This window comes from Balaenoptera borealis (genome assembly GCF_965194805.1).
Source record: "Balaenoptera borealis genome assembly, chromosome: 20".
Lineage (NCBI taxonomy): Eukaryota > Metazoa > Chordata > Mammalia > Artiodactyla > Balaenopteridae > Balaenoptera > Balaenoptera borealis.
The window spans coordinates 50,414,131-50,431,653 of NC_138879.1; the positions used below are offsets into that span (position 1 = coordinate 50,414,131).

A 17,523-nucleotide genomic window follows, 5' to 3' on the forward strand; every position below is an offset into this window, starting at 1 on the left:
GTGACCCAGGAGAGAGAGAGATCAGAGACACCGAGAAGGCCTGCAGAGATGGAAAGCTCCTGAGGGCCAGGCACCCAGAGAAAGAAAGAGAAGCCCAGAGAAGGAGAGAGATCAAGAAAGAGACACAGCCACCCAGAGAGAGGAGAGGGACAGGTTCTGGGATAAAGACAGAGCCAGAGCAAAGAGTAATCGTGATCGAGGCCCAGAGGGAGGGACAGACACGGCAGAGAGACAGAGAAACCCCAGGACCCAGAGGGACAGAGATCAATGGAAAGGGACCTGGTCTGAGTGGGTCAGGGATGGGCATCAAGCAGAGAGGAACACGGGGAGAGTCTGAGAGGAGATACATTTCCTAGAGAGATAGACAGAAGACAGAGAGGGAGAGATGGAGGTGGGTCATACAGATACAAGGAAGAGGGAGAAGATGCTGAAGCCTCTCGGGGTTCTGAAAGCCTCACATACACCGTGGGATAGGGATTACGCATTATAGAAAATCCAGGATCTAGGACGTGTAAGCACCTGCTGTATACCCAGCCCTGGACCAGGAGCCCCAGCTCACTCATCTGACTGTGTCAATTTCCCATTGTGTTTTTTCACAAAGCTGAATTCCTACAGGATGGAGGTCGTGTCTCACACTGCATACAGCAGCTGCTCAGGAATCCCTGCGTTGTAGAACGAATGTTAAACGAACAAGCAGAAAACTGCATGTTTGGGTAACTGAGCCAGGAGACATAGGCACTCAAGGTGGGCTACAGGCTGACCCTGACGACCCCGCCCCGAAGCTGGGACAAAATGACATAGGGATAGGCAGCAGCATAACTGGAACCGGGGCATAACTCCACATGCTCTGGTGGTGGTGGTCGTGGTGGTACCATCATCTTCCTGTGCTGTTATCCACATCTGTGTTCCTACTGTGTGCTAGTCATGCTTACACACACTTTACCTTCATTATCTCATTGTCTGATTTAATCCTCACAGCAATTCTGTGACGTGGGCATTACTATGGTATCGTTTTATAGATGAGGAAGTGGAGGCTCATACAGCATAAGTTACCGTCCGAGGTCAGACAGCTAGCAGATGGTGCATCCAGGATTGCAAAGAGTCAATCTGACACCAGAATGGAGCTCTTAACCCCCTGGTGATCCTGCTTCCCCAAGAATACTACTACCTGACATTTGTTTACAGCATTTTGGCTTGCGTAGCCTTTTCAGATTTACTATGTCACTTGTCCTCATGAAAGTTTGCTAGAAAGAGTTGTGGAACCAGAGCTGTCATTCCCATTTAAGCAATAAGAGAATAGGAACGGTTGAGGGACATCTGTAAAGGTACAGGTCACATGTAGCAGCTCAGGACTGGAACCCAGGCAGGGCTCTGCCCAGAGCACGACGCTGCCTAGAGGCGTCAACCATGCCCAGATGGAACACACCGGGTTCAGGACATTGTCTGGTTGTGTGTGGTGCTTGGGCAGCCGATAGAGGATGTCCAGGGCAGGCAGGCCATCAGGAGGGCGGGATTTTAGGACCCTTGAAATAGCATATCTGGGTTTAAATCCTGGCTCTAGCCAGTGACCTTCGGCCAGTTACTGAACTATTCCATGCTTCAGTCTCCTTGTCTATAAAATGGAGATAATAATAATTGTACTTTTTTAGTGTTGTTATGAGAATTAAATGAATTTGTATTTGTAAAACACTTATAGCAACCTCAGTGCATAGTAAGGATTTGGTAAGTGGTGTTAAATAGATCACATAAAATAATCAAATAAGGCAGGAGGAGGTGTCCCAGCCAGAGATGGGGTCTGGATTACTGAGCTTGAGTGATTCAGAACTCTGGACAGATCCCCAAGCTTTAGATTCACCATATTGGTTCCATCGGCTCTGTGAAGTTCTTTGGCAGTGAAATGGGTCTTATCTCTTTATTCTCGGTTATGATGAGCTTAGGGATTCTCCTCACTACCCTTTAATGTCTGTTCTATGAGAAAAGGCACAAAGCTCTTCACCAGGAAGGCCTGTCTCTTTAAAGAGAGAGAGGGGGCATTCCTGTGGGTTTGTTCTTGAGGAAATGTCCCTTTGTGGGATGAGGGACTGCACCAGATATGTGCAATTGATGTGTGGGACCCAGGGGCTTGTGTTCAGTGTGTTAGGGAATATGACCTCACCAATTCCTCTAAGCTCAGACTGGGAAAGGGCAAGGATGGAGACAGGGTTGAGGGGAGGACTAAAGGGAGAATGGAAGCATTAAGAGGTTCATAAGGTTGAGATGTGGGCTAAGGGTTCCATATAGCTTAAGGCTTGCTTAGAGGCAGAAGTCTTCTGCTCTCTCAGTTACTCCAGAGCTGCTCCTACATCACTCAAATCCTGATCTGCTCAAATAAGGATGGCAACTCACTCCTCATGTGAAGAAGTAACCTTAATGTCTCCCATCTGTAAGCACCCTCTGTGCACCAAGACCTTTATATTCATTATCTCCTTTAACCCTTACAACAACTCTATGATTAGACATTGCCAGTCCCATTTTACTGATAGGAAAACTGAGGCTCAGAGAAGCCAAGTAACTCACCCAAAGAAAAACTGCTACCTAGTGGTAAGGCTTTACCTTTTCTTCCCAAACACACTGCCTTTCAAGAAATACCACTCTTACTGCTAGGAATGGAGCCTCCTATGAGTTTTCAGCCTCTCTCATGACTGTTCCCTTGTTACTTTTTTTTGCTGTAACATGTGGAGGCCCAGTAGGGTATAACAACAATGCCTTCTTGCAATGAAAAATTCCTGGATGTCTTATACCTGTCTGTAACTATAGACACCTTCAATAGTTGACGTCTTCCTCAACTCAAAGGAAGAAATAAATACTCCCTGAAATATAGGCTCCTGTTAGGGCTAACTCTACACAGCCCTGCCAGCTCATGCCCATCTTTGCTTCTTGCCACAGAGGAAGTGGCTGAAGGGAAGAATGCCATCCTCATTGGGATGAGCCAGTGGAATTCAAATGACCTGGTGGAGCAGATCGAGACCATGGGGAAACTGGAGGAGCATCAAGGTAAGATTCTGCTTCTCTCCTGGCTGGATGTATACATATGTGTGTTGCGGGCAGTGCGCAGTTTGAAGCGACGGCAATTTGGGGCTAGAACCTGGGTTTTCTATGAAGAGTCATCTGTCTGGGAACTTTGCCTACAACCCCTGAATTCTATGACCTGCAGGAATCCTCATGGGGACTTCTGCAGGGTTTTCTGTGGCAGAAAAACTCTAGGATACTTCACCAGAGCTTCCTGTGTTCATTGGATGACCACCCAGGAGCATGGGTAATTAAGGGCAGGTGGCAGGTTCCAAGCTCCTTGGAATCTGCTAGTTAAGGTAGGGTAGCAACTGGAAAGCCTTTGGGAATGGGCAGGGGAGAGGGGCAGCAGCTGGGGTTGTAACTTCCTTTGGTTGAATTGTTGAAGAAGGTTATGGCTGGGGATTCGTCCAGAGGCTTTTTAAGGAAGGGAGTTTTGACCAGGAGCTTAATCCGCAGACAAAGCAGGCATATTCTTTTAGGCATCCATCCTTCTGTCCATCTGACCATTTCATATTACGAACAGAATGTTCGTTGAGCACCTGCTATGTATAAGTGCTTGGTAGGAGGGACCAAAGGTGATTTAACTAAGGCTTCTGCCTTGTGATGTGTCACAGAGTGTAATTCAAAACATAAGGGGGTCAACCCTTAAGCTGAGGGTTGTTGGGCCCAGAGGGGAGAGGCAGGAATTTTAGAAGGCGGCAAGAGAGGGGGTCTCAAGGAAGCGTTCTTGACAATGAACCTATGGACCCAGGCTTCACAAGGCAAGTGGAGGATGGAACCAAGGAGCTCATAAAATCTGAGATGGCACATGGGGAACCTGAGGCTCAGAGAGGGGCTGTAGTTGACTAAGGTCACACAGGAGTGAGGAGCAGAGCTGGGGCTAGAACCCTATCCAGGATCCAGGGTGCCTCTGCTTCTGTTAGCTTTTTCTATCCCTCCTCCCCACCCAATATATCACTCCTCCTACTTCCCCTCCTCCCCATCGCCTCTTTTCCTTCCTCTCTTGGCCCCATCTTTCCTGTCATGGTCTGGGCCAGGCTACCTATCAGGAGACGCTCAGTGAGACAGTCCTGGCCTAGCCCAAGAGAATGACCATTTTGGTGTTGACCATCTTGGTGGTAGCTGTCTTACCCCAGCATCTGTTCCTTTTCTTACCCTCCCCCATCCCGGCCTCCTTGGCTCACAGCCCGCCCCGTACCAGCTTGCCCATCCTGAGAAATGGACAGGCCTGGGGTGACTGTTCCATTTTACAAGTTGAAGCACCCAGGGCTCAGAGGAGCTGCATCTTGCCCAAGGTCCTCCAAGTTGGGGGCAGCGTCACACTTAGATCTCCAGCCTCCTGATTCCCAGACCAGGGCTTTGCTTCCCAAATTGCACCGAGGCTCAGCACCGTTCTGAGCCCCGGCAAAGTCAAGTCCGAGCAACCCAGAGTCTTAAAGGCAAGGCCCTCCTGGGCCACTGTCACATTCACAGAACGAGTGGGCTCTGAGTCTGGTACCCAAGACCAGTCCAGAGGAAATTTCCCAGTCTTCCCTGCTACTCATTTGCAGATGGACCCTTTGTCTACTCTTTCCTTCACCCCAGGAACCCGGAGGGGGCCCAGAAGGGGTCATGGACTCCAAGTGCTTCCCCGGGACAATGCTTGGAGTGATGAAAAGACAAACCGAGACTTGTACTCACCACCCATCTGGCCATCCCCTCCCATCCCAACCCGCGCCTGTCTGCCAAGGAATGTGCGACTCAGACACAGTGAGAGCTAAGGAGGTGGTGAGTGAGAAGCAGTGTGAGCTGGGAGGGCAGGGGAGGGGGGAGCAGATGGAGGTCGATGGGCAAGGCTGAAACCGTAGCTTTGGGATCTAAGAGGTCTGGGTTTGAACCTTGGCCCTGCCACCCCATGGCTTTGTGGCCAGGAAAGTCACATCACCTCTCAGAGCCTCAGTTTCTTCATCTGCAGAATGGGGCTAGCACACAAATTGCACGCATTAAATGAGCTGATACTTGCAAAGTGCCTTCAGTGCCTGGTCATTATAACATGGGAAGGGGGAAAGAAGAGTGAAAGATCTTGCACAAATACAGTTCTAACAAATGCATCATGGAGGTCATGAGAGGTTGGATTAGGGGCAGTGGCTTGCCTGAGTCCAAGAATTGATGCTGTTTCCTCCCAGTATGAAATGGGGAGCAAGAGGGAGAGAGAGAGAAGGAGGGGTGAGGAAGAGGAAACCAGCCGTGTTTCTGGCTCCTTCTGAGCCCCATTCCCCTGTGGATTCATGATGTGAATTCCCACAACACGGCAGAACACACACGCCGATTTCATTCATTCCAGCAGCCACTTCTGGAGCCGAGACATGGGCTCAACCCAGGATGGTGGGGAAATAAAGACAAGCAGGCTGGCCTTGTTACCCCTGTAGGAGCTCACAGCAGAGAGGAAGAGGATCATGGCCACGGCTACAGTGCAATAAGACAGGCTGAGTCAGGGGCCTGAGGAGAGAGCCTCTGGGGACTCCTTCGGGGAGAGGAAGTTCTGAAAACACTTTCTGGAAAAGGCTGCAATAAAAATTGGTGTTATAGATCGAGCTCTACCGCTGCCTCCTTCTACATTCCTGCCCTTAAACGCAGGGCTAACTGCAGAGACAGCCCCCCCATGGTTCAGGCCCTGGCCAATCACAGCTACCCCTGGTGATGACCCCCAGGTTCATCTCTAGCCAAGACCTACCCCCTGGGCTCCAGACTCATATTCTCAGGAGGCTCCTACTTGCCTCTGCCTGGACATCTCAAAACCACTTAATGCTCTGCAAGTTCCAGATGGAGCTGAGCTGCTTCCTTCTGAACCTTAATTATGTTCTATGGCCCATCTTTAATCTCAGTCATTTGGAGCCTGTGTTGCATGGGTATGTTCAGGCTGCTCTGGTATCTCCAGTTCTTGAGGGCGCTGATTCTGGTATGTGTGTGTGCATGTGTGTGTACCTGCGCACATGCTACCTGTACCTCATGGGTTTTGCTTCTTCATTTTTTATTGTGAACTCATCTTGGTCAACATCCCACCCTTTTCTTTTCTATGGGAATCTTGTGTCCCCCAGGTCTTGAAAACGTCCTTCTAGTGATTGGTCTTGTGTTTCTGCTGGGCCTGAGTGTTTCACTAATCGTGGACATTTTATATGCTAAATTTACAGCTTTGCGGTTCCATTCTACTTGAGTGGTGTAAATTTAGACCCTACACCCATAGGTGGCAAGGGCTTAGGGTTTTAATTACTCAAGTGCGACTTTTTTCTTCCCTACTGTCTGTGAATGGTTTTTTGGCTGCTTCCCCAGAGGATTTTTTTTTTTTTTTAATGTTTCTTTATGGGTGGAGCAACCCTTCACGGATCCCTACTACACAGGGGGCTCTGCTCTAGCGCCCCACCTCCCACAGGCTGAGGCCAAGCCTGTGGAGTTAACAGCAATACTGTTCTCAGCCTCTAGCCCTGGAGCCTTTATCCGCCTGAATCTTCCAGGGGTCTTCTCTACATTAGCTGCTGCTTTTGTGTCTGGATTGTAGTTCCCTCTTTGTTTCTGGCACTTGTATATTATCCATTCTTTATTTTGAGCTTGGTTACATATTTACTTTTTTTTTTTTTGGATATTTATTGCCCAGTATTTTTTTTTTTTTTAATATTTACTTATTTATTTGGTTGCACCAGGTCTCAGTTGTGGCAGGCGGGCTCCTTAATTGTGGCATGCGAACTCTTAGTTGCGGCATGCATGTGGGACCTAGTTCCCTGACCAGGGATCGAACCCGGGCCCCCTGCATTGGGAGCGCGGAGTCTTACCCACTGCGCCACCAGGGAAGTCCCTATTGCCCAGTATTTTAATGGAAAGGGATCCTTTGGCATCAGCTCAGTCCACCTTATTATTATTTTTACAATTGCTTGTCTTGTTATTTTTATGTGGTGTTTTAAAAAATTTGGTAAAATATATAATATAAAACTTACCATTTTAGCCATTTTCAAGTGTACAGCTTAGTGGCATTAATATATTCACACTGTTGTGCAATCATCACCACCAGGATGAAAAAGCTCCAGAACTTTTTCATCCTCTCAAACTGAAACTCTGTCCCCATTAAACAATAACTCCCCATTCCCCCTTCCCCCAGCCCCTGGGAACTGCCATTCTACATTCTGTTCCTATGAATTTGACCACTCTAGGTGCCTCATATAAGTAGAATCAAGCAGAATTTGTCTTTTTATATCTGGCTTGTTTCACTTAGCATGTCTTCAAGGGTCATTCATGTTGTAACATGTGACAGGATTTTCTTCCTTTTCGAGGCTGAATAATATTCCATTGCATGTATCTACCATGTGTTGTTTATCCATTCATCTATTGATGGACATGTTTTCACCTTTTAGCTATTGTGAATAATGGTGCTATGAACATTGGTGTACAAATAACCATATTATTTCTTGAATACATTCTTCCTCTTGTTTTTTTGGCTGCGCCTTGTGGCTTACGGGATCTTAGTTCCCTGACCAGGGATTGAACCCGTGCCCTCGGCAGTGAAAGCGCAGAGTCCTAACCACTGGACCGCCAGGGAATTCCCACTTGAATACATTCTTGTTGTAAACAAACAAACAATACAAATAATCAATACAAATAAACCAGTCTTCCTTATCTACTTCTTCAATTGCAGACCTCACTTCAAAGTTTATCAACGTGGAGGGTATCTCTCTAGAGATAGATATTAGATGTCATTGTTGCAATTTAACTTATTTTTTCTATTTAATAGTAGATCTAGGAGAGCTTTTCCTATGAGTATTTATAGATTTGACTCATTATTTTTACCTGTACCATAGTATTCTCCACAATAGATGTACCATAATTTATCTAACCACTGTGTAGTGATAAACATTGGAATTTTTCATCATTAAAACAATGATACATGGGTTAAGAGTGTAAGCATTGAAACTTGTAATAGATACTGCTAAACAGTTTTCCAAAAAGACTGTGCAAATTTATATTCACGCCAGCTGTGGATTAGGTGAGCCATTTCCTCACAATGTCACCAGACTTGATATCGTCAACTTGACGGGTGAAGACATTTTCTTGTTTTGCTTTGTCCCTACTTGATTGCCAGTGAGAGTGGTCATCTTTCCACAAATGTGTTGCCCAACTCTATTTTCTTTTTTTCTGAGTTTCTTAATCATGCTTTTTGTTCATCTTCTATTGAACTGTCTTTTTCTTATTGGTTTTTAGGAGTTCTTTACCTGTATTTTGGATATAAATTATCTGTCTGCTATGTATTTGAAATCTTTGTCTCTTGAATTCCTGCCACTTGGCTGAATTTTCTTATTTTCTAATAGTTTGTCAGTTAATCTCTTGGGTTTATTTAGGTAGAGTGTCACACTGTTTACAAATCTCAACAGTTATATCCTTGCCAATATTTACCCAGCTTACTTATTTTTCTTATTCAATTGCATTGCACAGGATCTCCAGATAGATGCTGAGTGGTAAGAGTGATCCAGGCTTTCTTATTTGATCCTGACTGTAACGCTGTAATCCCCTCCCCCTTCTCCTCCCACCCTTCCGCCTCCCCTTTCCTCCTCCCCCTTCTCAGTTAAGTGTATTGAGGTACGAGATTTACATTAGGTAACATTCACCCTGGTTTTGTTTTTTTTTTTTTTTTTGGGCCATGCCTTGGCCTGGCCTGCGGGATCTCAGTTCCCAGACCAGGGATTGAACGCATGCCCCCTGCAGTTGAAGCGTGGAGTCTTAACCACTGGACTGCTAGGGAAGTGCCAGCATTCACCCTTTTTAGTGTATAGTTTTCACCGCTGCTTCTTAAATTCCATGACTTCCTCTTGGATTTACTTCCTCTGTTAATTAGAATATCTCCTCAAGTAATTCTTTCAGGTAGGGAGTGTCAGTTAGGGATAGTCATTTTCCAAGTCCTTGCATTTCTCGGCATGTGTTCATTTTGCCTTTACACCTGAATGCAAGTTTGCCTGCATTCAGAATAGTATTCCAAACTATCTTTGAAGACATTCCTCATGGCCTTCTCGCATTTAGTGTTGTTGGTGAGAAGTCTGAGGCAAATTTGTGGATAATCTGTTTTTCCCTCTTGTTGAAGCTTTCAGTTTTTAAAAGCTTTATTCTTTGCATTCTGAAGTCACAGCCAAGTTTGCAGATGAGGTTTTGTTGTTTGCTGTGTCTGAACCTAGTGTCCTCTTTTTTTATTACTGTGACATTTTCTTTTGATTATTTCTTCAAGTATTTCTTTCACTATGTTTTCTCCTTCCAAAACTTAGATAGTTGCTGGAACCATGTCTCAACTTGCCCTGCCTATTCTTATTTCTCTGTTCCTGCTGGGTTCTGGAAATAGTCCTTTCTTCCAACTAATCAGCAGCTCACCAATTTTTCTCTTCTTTGGCTGTTTCCGTTCTTCTGATCAACTCTTCTTTTTTTTTTTTTTTAACAATCATCTTTTCATTTTCATGTGCTCTGGTTGGTTCTTTTTCATAACAATCTGATACGGATTCATAGATGTCACGGACTCCTTCCATGCTTTTTAAAGTCTCTATCTCCTTGTTCTTTTTATTTTACAAATTTTTAAAATTTATTTATTTATTATTTATTTTTGGCTGTGTTGGGTCTTCGTTTCTGTGCGAGGGCTTTCTCTAGTTGTGGCAAGCGGGGGCCCCTCTTCATCGCGGTGCGCGGGCCTCTCACTATCGCGGCCTCTCTTGTTGCGGAGCACAGGCTCCAGACGCGCAGGCTCATTAGTTGTGGCTCACGGGCCCAGTTGCTCCGCGGCATGTGGGATCTTCCCAGACCAGGGCTCGAACCCGTGTCCCCTGCATTGGCAGGCAGACTCCCAACCACTGCGCCACCAGGGAAGCCCTCTCCTTGTTCTTTTAAGTTTCAGAGTTTTCTGGTCTGTCAGATGTGGATGGGAATAGCCCACACACACTTCAGATTGGGTTAATTAGCCAAAGATCCATAAGTGAGATTATAACACAGCAGGATCGAGCTTGGTTCTAATTGTCTAAGGAAACACACAGCTGTCACTAACATTGTCCAAGTAAAGCAGGTCTTTCCAAATTCTTTTTTAAATTGAGACATAATTCACATATCATAAAATTCACCCTTTTAAAGTGTACAATTTTATGGTTTTTAATATATTATTGAAGTTGTGCAATTATCGCTATTATCTAGCTCTAAAACATTTTTGTCACTCCCCCCAAAGACACCCCATACCCATGAGCAGTCAATCCCCATTTTCCTCTCCCCAAGCCCCTGGAATTTCATATACATGAAGTCAAACAATGTGGTCTTTTGTGGCTGCTGTCTTTGTCTAGCATAATGTTTTTGAGATTCATTCATGTTGTAGCATGAATCAGTACTTCATTCCACTTTGTGTCTGAATAATATTCTATAGTATGGATATACCACATATTGGTTATCCATTCATCAGTCAATGGACATTTGGGTTGTTTCCGCTTTTTGACTACTATAAATAATGCTGTCAAAAGTATCTGTGTACAAGTTTTTGTGTGGACATATTTTCTCTTGGGTGTATATATCTATGAGTGGAATTGACGTATCGTATGGTAACTGTTTAACTTTTGGAAGAACTGACAAACTCTTTTCCAAAGTGGCTGTACCACTTTACATTCCTACCAGTACTTTATATGGGTTCAAATTTCTCTACATTCTTGCCAACACCTGTTATTGTCTGTCTTTTTGGTTATAGCCATCCTAGAGGGTGTGAAGTGGTGTATGATTGTGGTTTTGATTTGCATCTCCCTGATGACTAATGATGTTGAGCTTCTTTTCATGTGCTTATCGGTCATTGTTCATCTTCTTTGAAGAAATGTCTATTCAAATCTTTTGCCCATTTAAAAATTGGGTTGTCTTGGGAATTCCCTGGAGGTTCAGTAGTTAGGATTCCAAGCTTCCACTGCAGGGGCCATGGGTTCGATCACTGGTCAGGGAACTAAGATCTCACATGCTTTGCAGTACGGCCAAAAAAAAAATTGGGTTGTCTTTTTATTGTTGAGTTGTAAGGGTTCTGTATATATTCTGGATGCTAGACCCTTATCAGTTGTATAATTTACGAATATTTCTCCCATTCTGCAGATTGTCCTTTCACTTCCTTGATAATGTCCTTTGCAGCACAAATTTTAAAAAATTTTAGAAAGTCCAATTTATCTATTTTTTATTTTATTGTTTGTGCTTTTGGTGCCATATCTAAAAAACCATTGCCTAATGCAAGGTCATGAAGGTTTACCCCTGTTTTCTCTTAAGAGTTTTATAGTTTTAGCTTTTATATTTAGGTCTTGGATCCACTTCGGGTTAATTTTTGTATATGCTTGTGAGGTAGGGATTCAAGTTCATTCTTTTGCATGTGGGTAACCAGTGATACTAGTACCATTTATTGAAAAAAATTATTCTTTCCTCCATTGAATTATCTTGGTACGCCTGTCAAAAATCAATTAATCATAAACATATGGGTTTATTTCTGGACATTCAATTCTATTCCACTTGTATATACGTCTGTCTTTGTGCCAGTACCACAGAGTCTTTATTACTGTACACTTGTAGTAAGTTTGAAATCAGGAAGTGGGAGTCCACCAACATTTTTTTTTTGCAAGTTCTTTTCTTGCAAGTTTGGCTCTTCTGTGTTCCTTGCGTTTCCACATGAATTTTAGAATCAGCTCATCAGTTTCTGCAAAAAATCCAGCTGGGATTTTGATAGGGATTGTTGTTGAATCTTGCAGATCAATTTTGGAAGTATTGCTAGCTTAACAATATTAATTTTCTAATGCACGAACATGCAATGTCTTTCCACTTATTTAGGTCTTCTTTAATTTCTTTTAATGACATTTTATAGTTTTCAGTGTACAAGTCTTACACTTGTTTTGTTAAATTCATTCCTAAGCGTTTTATTCTTTTCCATGCTATTGTAACCAAAATTGTTTTCTTAATTTCATTTATAGATTGTTTATTGCAAGTGTGTAGAAATACAATTTATTTTTGTAAACTGATGTTGTATACCTCAACTTTGCTGAACTCGTTTATTGGTTTTATTTTGGGGGGATTCCTTAGGATTTTCTGTATATACAATCTCCAAATGGAGGTAGTCCAATCTGTCCAAACTGGATGCCTTTTATTTCCTTTCATTGTCTAATTTTCCTGGCTAGGCTCTCCAGTATAATATTGAATAGAAATGATGAGAACCAACATCTTGTCTTGTTCCTGATCTTAGGGGAAAACTTTTCAGTCTTTCACCATTAAATATGATGTTAGCTGTGGGGTTTTTTTGTTGTAGTCCCTTCTGTGGTTGAAGAGATTCCCTCCAGTTTCTTGAGAGCTTTTATGAAAGGATGTTAGATTTTGCCAAATGCTTTTTCTGCATCTATTGAGATGATCATGTGGTTTTTGTCCTTTATTGTGTTAATATAGCATATTACACTGATGGATTTTCATATATTGAACAATCTTTCATTCCTGGGATAAATTCCACTTGGATCTTGCTGTGTCACTAATCTTTTATGCTCAGGATTTACATATCTCTTCCAGAATAATTTGTGCTAATAGTCTATGAGCTGTCACTTAAGAGACTCTTTACAATCAGGACCCTTCTTGTTTTTGAAACAAACTTAGTGTCATCAAGGCCACATTCTCATGAAGACAAAGTCACTGCCTAGGTGTCCCTGATCAATTTCTCTGCCTCAAGCTTTCCAGAGAGCTGTTTCTTCCTACCACTCACCCTCTGACTCTAGTTTATACCCTTATTTCTAGATATGTGATTCTTAAAGAGTGGTCCCTGGACCAACACAATTAGCATCACTTGGAAACCATCAGAAATACGAACTGTGTGGGACTTCCCTGGTGGTGCAGTGGTTAAGAATCCGCCTGCCAATGCAGGGGACAGGGGTTCGAGCCCTGGTCCGTCCGGGAAGATCCCACATACCACGGAGCAACTAAGCCCATGTGCAACAACTGCTGAGCCTGCGCTCTAGAGTCCGCGAGCCACAACTACTGAGCCCGTGTGTCACAACTACCGAAGCCCGCGCCTAGAGCCTGTGCTCCACAACAAGAGAAGCCACCGCAGTGAGAAGCCTGCGCACCGCAATGAAGAGTAGCCCCCGCTCGCTGCAACTAGAGAAAGCCCGCACGCAGCAACGAAGACCCAACGCAGCCAAAAATAAATAAATAAATAATTAGAAATATGAATTGTGGACTTACTGAATCAGAAATCAGTAGGGCTCAGAATCTGTGTTTTAACTAGCCCTTTGGGAGATTCTGGTGCTTGCTAAATCTGAGAGCCACTCATGATTATGATACTAAGTTGGTTGAAGGAACCCACAGATCCATTTTCCTGTACTCTCCTTCAGGCATTGGGTTTGGTATCCTTCTTTCACATTGTTGGTTTTCCTCTTACATTTAGTAATATTCAGATACATACTGCACTTTGTGTTTGCAGTTAGCCTCTCTCTGAGTGATGTGATATGTCTATTTACTGCAAGCTGCTGTCATCTTATTATTGGGGAGGGTAGGAAATGCTGCAGGGTGACTCGAGCCATTAGCTTCTGCTTTGCCCCTCTTGGGTACTTTCAGCCCCGCAGGGTGTCCTGTCCCTCAAACTCAGCCCTTCTCACACCTGGGGGCAGATGCCTCTGCTTGGTGCAAGCAGGGGTTGGTGGGCAGGGTGAATGGGGAGCCGAGTCACCGGGCTTCTCTACCATGGGAGCACGGACAGTTGCAAAACCTTCCTCTGTTCCTGTGTTCTCCACCCATGACCCTGCCATTCCCCCTGAGCTGCCCCTACCTTTGGCTCCAGACCTTCCTTTGCAGGGTTGAGGTTATGGTTTCCTCTCTCCTGGCCTGGTTTTATGGGCGTTTGACCTTCGCAGTCACACAAGTCTCCTTGCATAGCAGGGTCTCACACTCGAGTTTATGCTCTGCTGTTACCATCTTGAAATTCTTAGTCATTTTGAACAAGGGGCCCCACAAACTACGTAGCCAGTCCTATCCCCCTCCGTCAGATCTCTCTGCCTTCTGCCTTTTGAGGGTACCTCAGAATTTCTGATCTGCCAGGACATCCCTTCCTGTTCTACAATGCTACTAAAGACTACTTCATATAAAATAGTTAATGCCATTTTCTAGGGGTATGGGACAGGAGAAAAAGGCTGGATCTTGTTGCCAGTTGGCCAACTTTATCCGATCCTACTGTGATGCTTCTAAAATATAAATCCAGTAATATCATTCTGCTATGGAGTTGGCAACTAGGTGTTTGTTGGCTGCAGAAGGAAGTATAGGGACTTCCCTGGTGGCATAGTGGTTAAGAATCTGCCTGCCAATGCAGGGGACACGGGTTCGAGTCCTGGTTCGGGAAGATCCCACATGCCACGGAGCAACTAAGCCCGTGTGCCACAACTACGGAGCCTGCGCTCTAGAGCCCACAAGCCACAACTACTGGGCCCGCACGCCACAACTACTGAAGCCCATGCGCCTAGAGCCTGTGCTCCAGAACAAGAGAAGCCACTGCAATGAGAAGTCTGCGCACGGCAACGAAGAGTAGCCCCCGCTCACCGCAACTAGAGAAAGCCTGCAAGCAGCAACGAAGACCCAACGCAGCCAAAAAAAAAAAAAGAATAAAAATTTAAAAAAAAAAAAAAAAAAGAAGGAAGTATAAACCCCCCAGCCTGGCATGTGAGGCCATCCTGGTTCTAGCCTTCCTTCTAACAATTATAATTGTCTAGGGTTAGTACGTTCCCCATCCCTGCAGGAGTCAAACAGCCCTGGAATGACTGCCATGAGGCGTGCTACACAGGGGCTGTCAGGTCATTGCTAAATCTGGCGATCTCAAGGTTACCTCTACTCTGATATTCATGACTTCTGGGCTGTACCTCCCGCTTCCATTCACACTGTGTTCCAGCCAAATGCCCGGGGCTGCTTGCTGACTCTGAAGGCCACTTGAGCTCTGCCTGCTTTTCCGCCTGCCTTTCCCCTGATTCCCTCTCCAGCTCTCGCAGTCCTGTGCACTTCCCCCGGGAGCCTCCCCGATGGCCCAGCCTCTCCCAGACCACCTCCCTCTTGCTCAGCACTGCTTACTTGGGCCACCCCTGCAGTGCTGGCCCGTCTGTTTACAGCTGTGCCTTTCTGGGTGGTGGTGCTTTGCCTCCCTTTCTGAACCCGAAGCAGTGAGGTGTTCATCACGCATTCGTGCCCTCCCTCCCTCACTTATGCATTCAGGACACGCGTACTGGTGCTTACTCTGTGTCAGACCCTGTGCCGGTCAATGCTGGGGACACACTGATGACTGAGAAATGGACTCAGAACTGACCGGCTCCCAGACTTGGGGGTGGGGCGGTTCCAGGCCCGTGAGCTAACTGCTCTAACAAGAGTGGGAACAAGGTCCAGAGGGATCAGAGAAGGACACGGAGCTGGAGCTGAGTTGTGAGGCATGAAGGAGGCCTTTCGGGGCTCTGGACAGACCCGTGAGCGTGCAGCAGGCAGAGGGAACAGCAGGTGCAAAGGTACGGAGGGAGGTATGAGAAGGCAGGGAAATTTGGGGAGCTACTCAGAGTTCATCGTGACTGAAGTTGGGATGCTAGGCATTGGGCTGGGGGGGTGGCCAGAGGGGTGGGGAGATCTCGGAGAAGAGGTAGGAGTGGGGGAGCTGAAGAGGAAGCCCTTGAGCGTCAGGAGTGCCCCTGGGGACCCACGGAATAGTTTAAGCGGGAGGGACAAACTACACTTTAGAGAGATCATTCTGGAAGCCAATGTAGAAGATAATAGGAGGGACCAGGGAATGAGTGTAGAGGGGGTGGTGACGGGCCGGGTGAGAGGTGATGAGGGTGAATCTTGACCTTGCAACTCAGCAGAGGCTCAGCGTCTGGGGAGCACCCTGGGCAGGGGGGAGTGTGTGGGTTTTTCCTTGTCAGCCCCACTTCGTGAGCTGAGTTACCAGGCTGGCCAGAGCCTGGTTTGGGCCCCCAAGGCCTGGCAGATCACAGGGCTTCAACTGCCCCCATTCCTGTTCCGTGGGGTCTGCTCAGACCCTTTCTGGCATATCAGGAGGAGGATTCCCGACTCCTTCTTCCCCGAGGCCCAGTCTGCCTGAATCGCTCCCTCAGCAGCCGCCCCATCCTCCTGTTTCAGGCGTTCGGTGAAAGTGTTTCTGTCCTTGGCCACACATTTTGCTTCTCTTGCGCTCGGGGAGCTCACAGTTTGTTGGAAGGGGATTGGAAAGAGGAAATATAAAATCACGCAGGAAACCATGGGCGGGATATGGAAGCATCTTCTTGGAGGAAATGATGCGGCTCAGGTGCGTGGGGGTGTGAGGTTGGGACGGGCGGGATTAGTAGGTAACAGAGGCCCTGCCCTCCCGGTACCCAGCCCTCTCTGTGTAGCCCGTCGTGTTTGCGGGAGTTACTGGCAGCTTCTGCATTTGAAGAAAGCTCCAGCTGAGGCGAGCCTACTGGGCCCAGGGGCCCCGGAAAGCTTAGGCCAAGTGGGGTCTCATTTAGACAGTGGCTGAAGCAGCGGCACATCTGGTTAATCACCCTCGTCCTGGGAGCCTGCTAATCAGGAAGCCGGCTTCACCGCCGACTCCGCTGCGCCCGCCTGCTGGTGGCTGTGTGGGACGGCGGAGCTGGAGCCGGAGCCAGTGGCTGGCTGGGCGGAGGAGACCAGCTCCCTGCCGCTTGGGCTCCACACCTACCTTGTCACGCACTGAGCTCCTTCTTGCCCAGGTCGGTGGCCTCACCGGGCTCCGGCATCCGAGCTTGAGGAAGCACTGGTCAGCTCCAGCCTCTGGATGCTTTTCCCCAGCAGTCCTTACAAACAACCCCTTCTCCATTCTCCCTGCTCCCCACTTCTCGGCCCCTGACCACCCCCCGACTTCAGGGAGCACTGCCCACACTGCCTGAGCCAGCCCAGGAAGCCCCTGCTCTGAAAGCCCCTCCCCCAATAGGGGGCAGAGGTCATGGGAAGAGCCCCCAGCAGACGTGAGGGTGTTGAAAGGGACCAGATATAAAATTGGGTAAGTGACTTCATCCTTCTGAGCCTCAGCTTCCTCATCTGTGAAGGCACCCTTCTCCGCACAGGTGTGAGATCTTAGTGGTCTAACAGGTGGGAAAGCACCAGGCAAACCACAAGCTCTGCAGCCCAGGGACAGCCTTTCTGGTTTCCACAGCTGAACCCGCACTGGTGGGGCCGGCTCTGACCTCCCCAACATTCTTCCTTCTACCCATGTGACACTGGTGTGAATCCTGTGTACCAGCTTCTCAGGGACATTCCCTCCTGGCTTCTTTCCACCTCTGCACCCCTGCTTCCCCCCTACCCCCAGCTTTAATGACCCAGCTCCACTCCCCCAGCAGGCATTATTGCCCACTGAAATCCTGCCTGGGCTACAGATCCTACTTCCTTTCTGGTAATGAAGTATTGCTTGGTAGCGGCATCCTGTAAACCACCTAGGTGAGTCGCTCCTAG

At 46.7% G+C, this 17,523-nt stretch overlaps 1 protein-coding gene across 5 annotated transcripts in view; it reads left to right on the forward strand.

Annotated features, from left to right (window-relative positions):
- PITPNM3 (PITPNM family member 3) overlaps positions 1-17,523 on the forward strand; it is a 92,991-nt gene that overhangs the window by 25,550 nt on the left and 49,918 nt on the right. For 4 of the 5 annotated variants that reach the window (XM_082372195.1, XM_082372193.1, XM_082372191.1 and 1 more), the window contains exon 3: positions 2,926-3,033. In XM_082372195.1, the coding sequence (XP_082228321.1) occupies positions 2,964-3,033 (70 nt within the window). In that variant the 5' untranslated portion in view covers positions 2,926-2,963. Of the gene's footprint in view, positions 1-2,925; positions 3,034-12,831; positions 15,567-17,523 lie in introns of those variants that run through there. The other variant, XM_082372194.1, reaches the window with a different exon arrangement.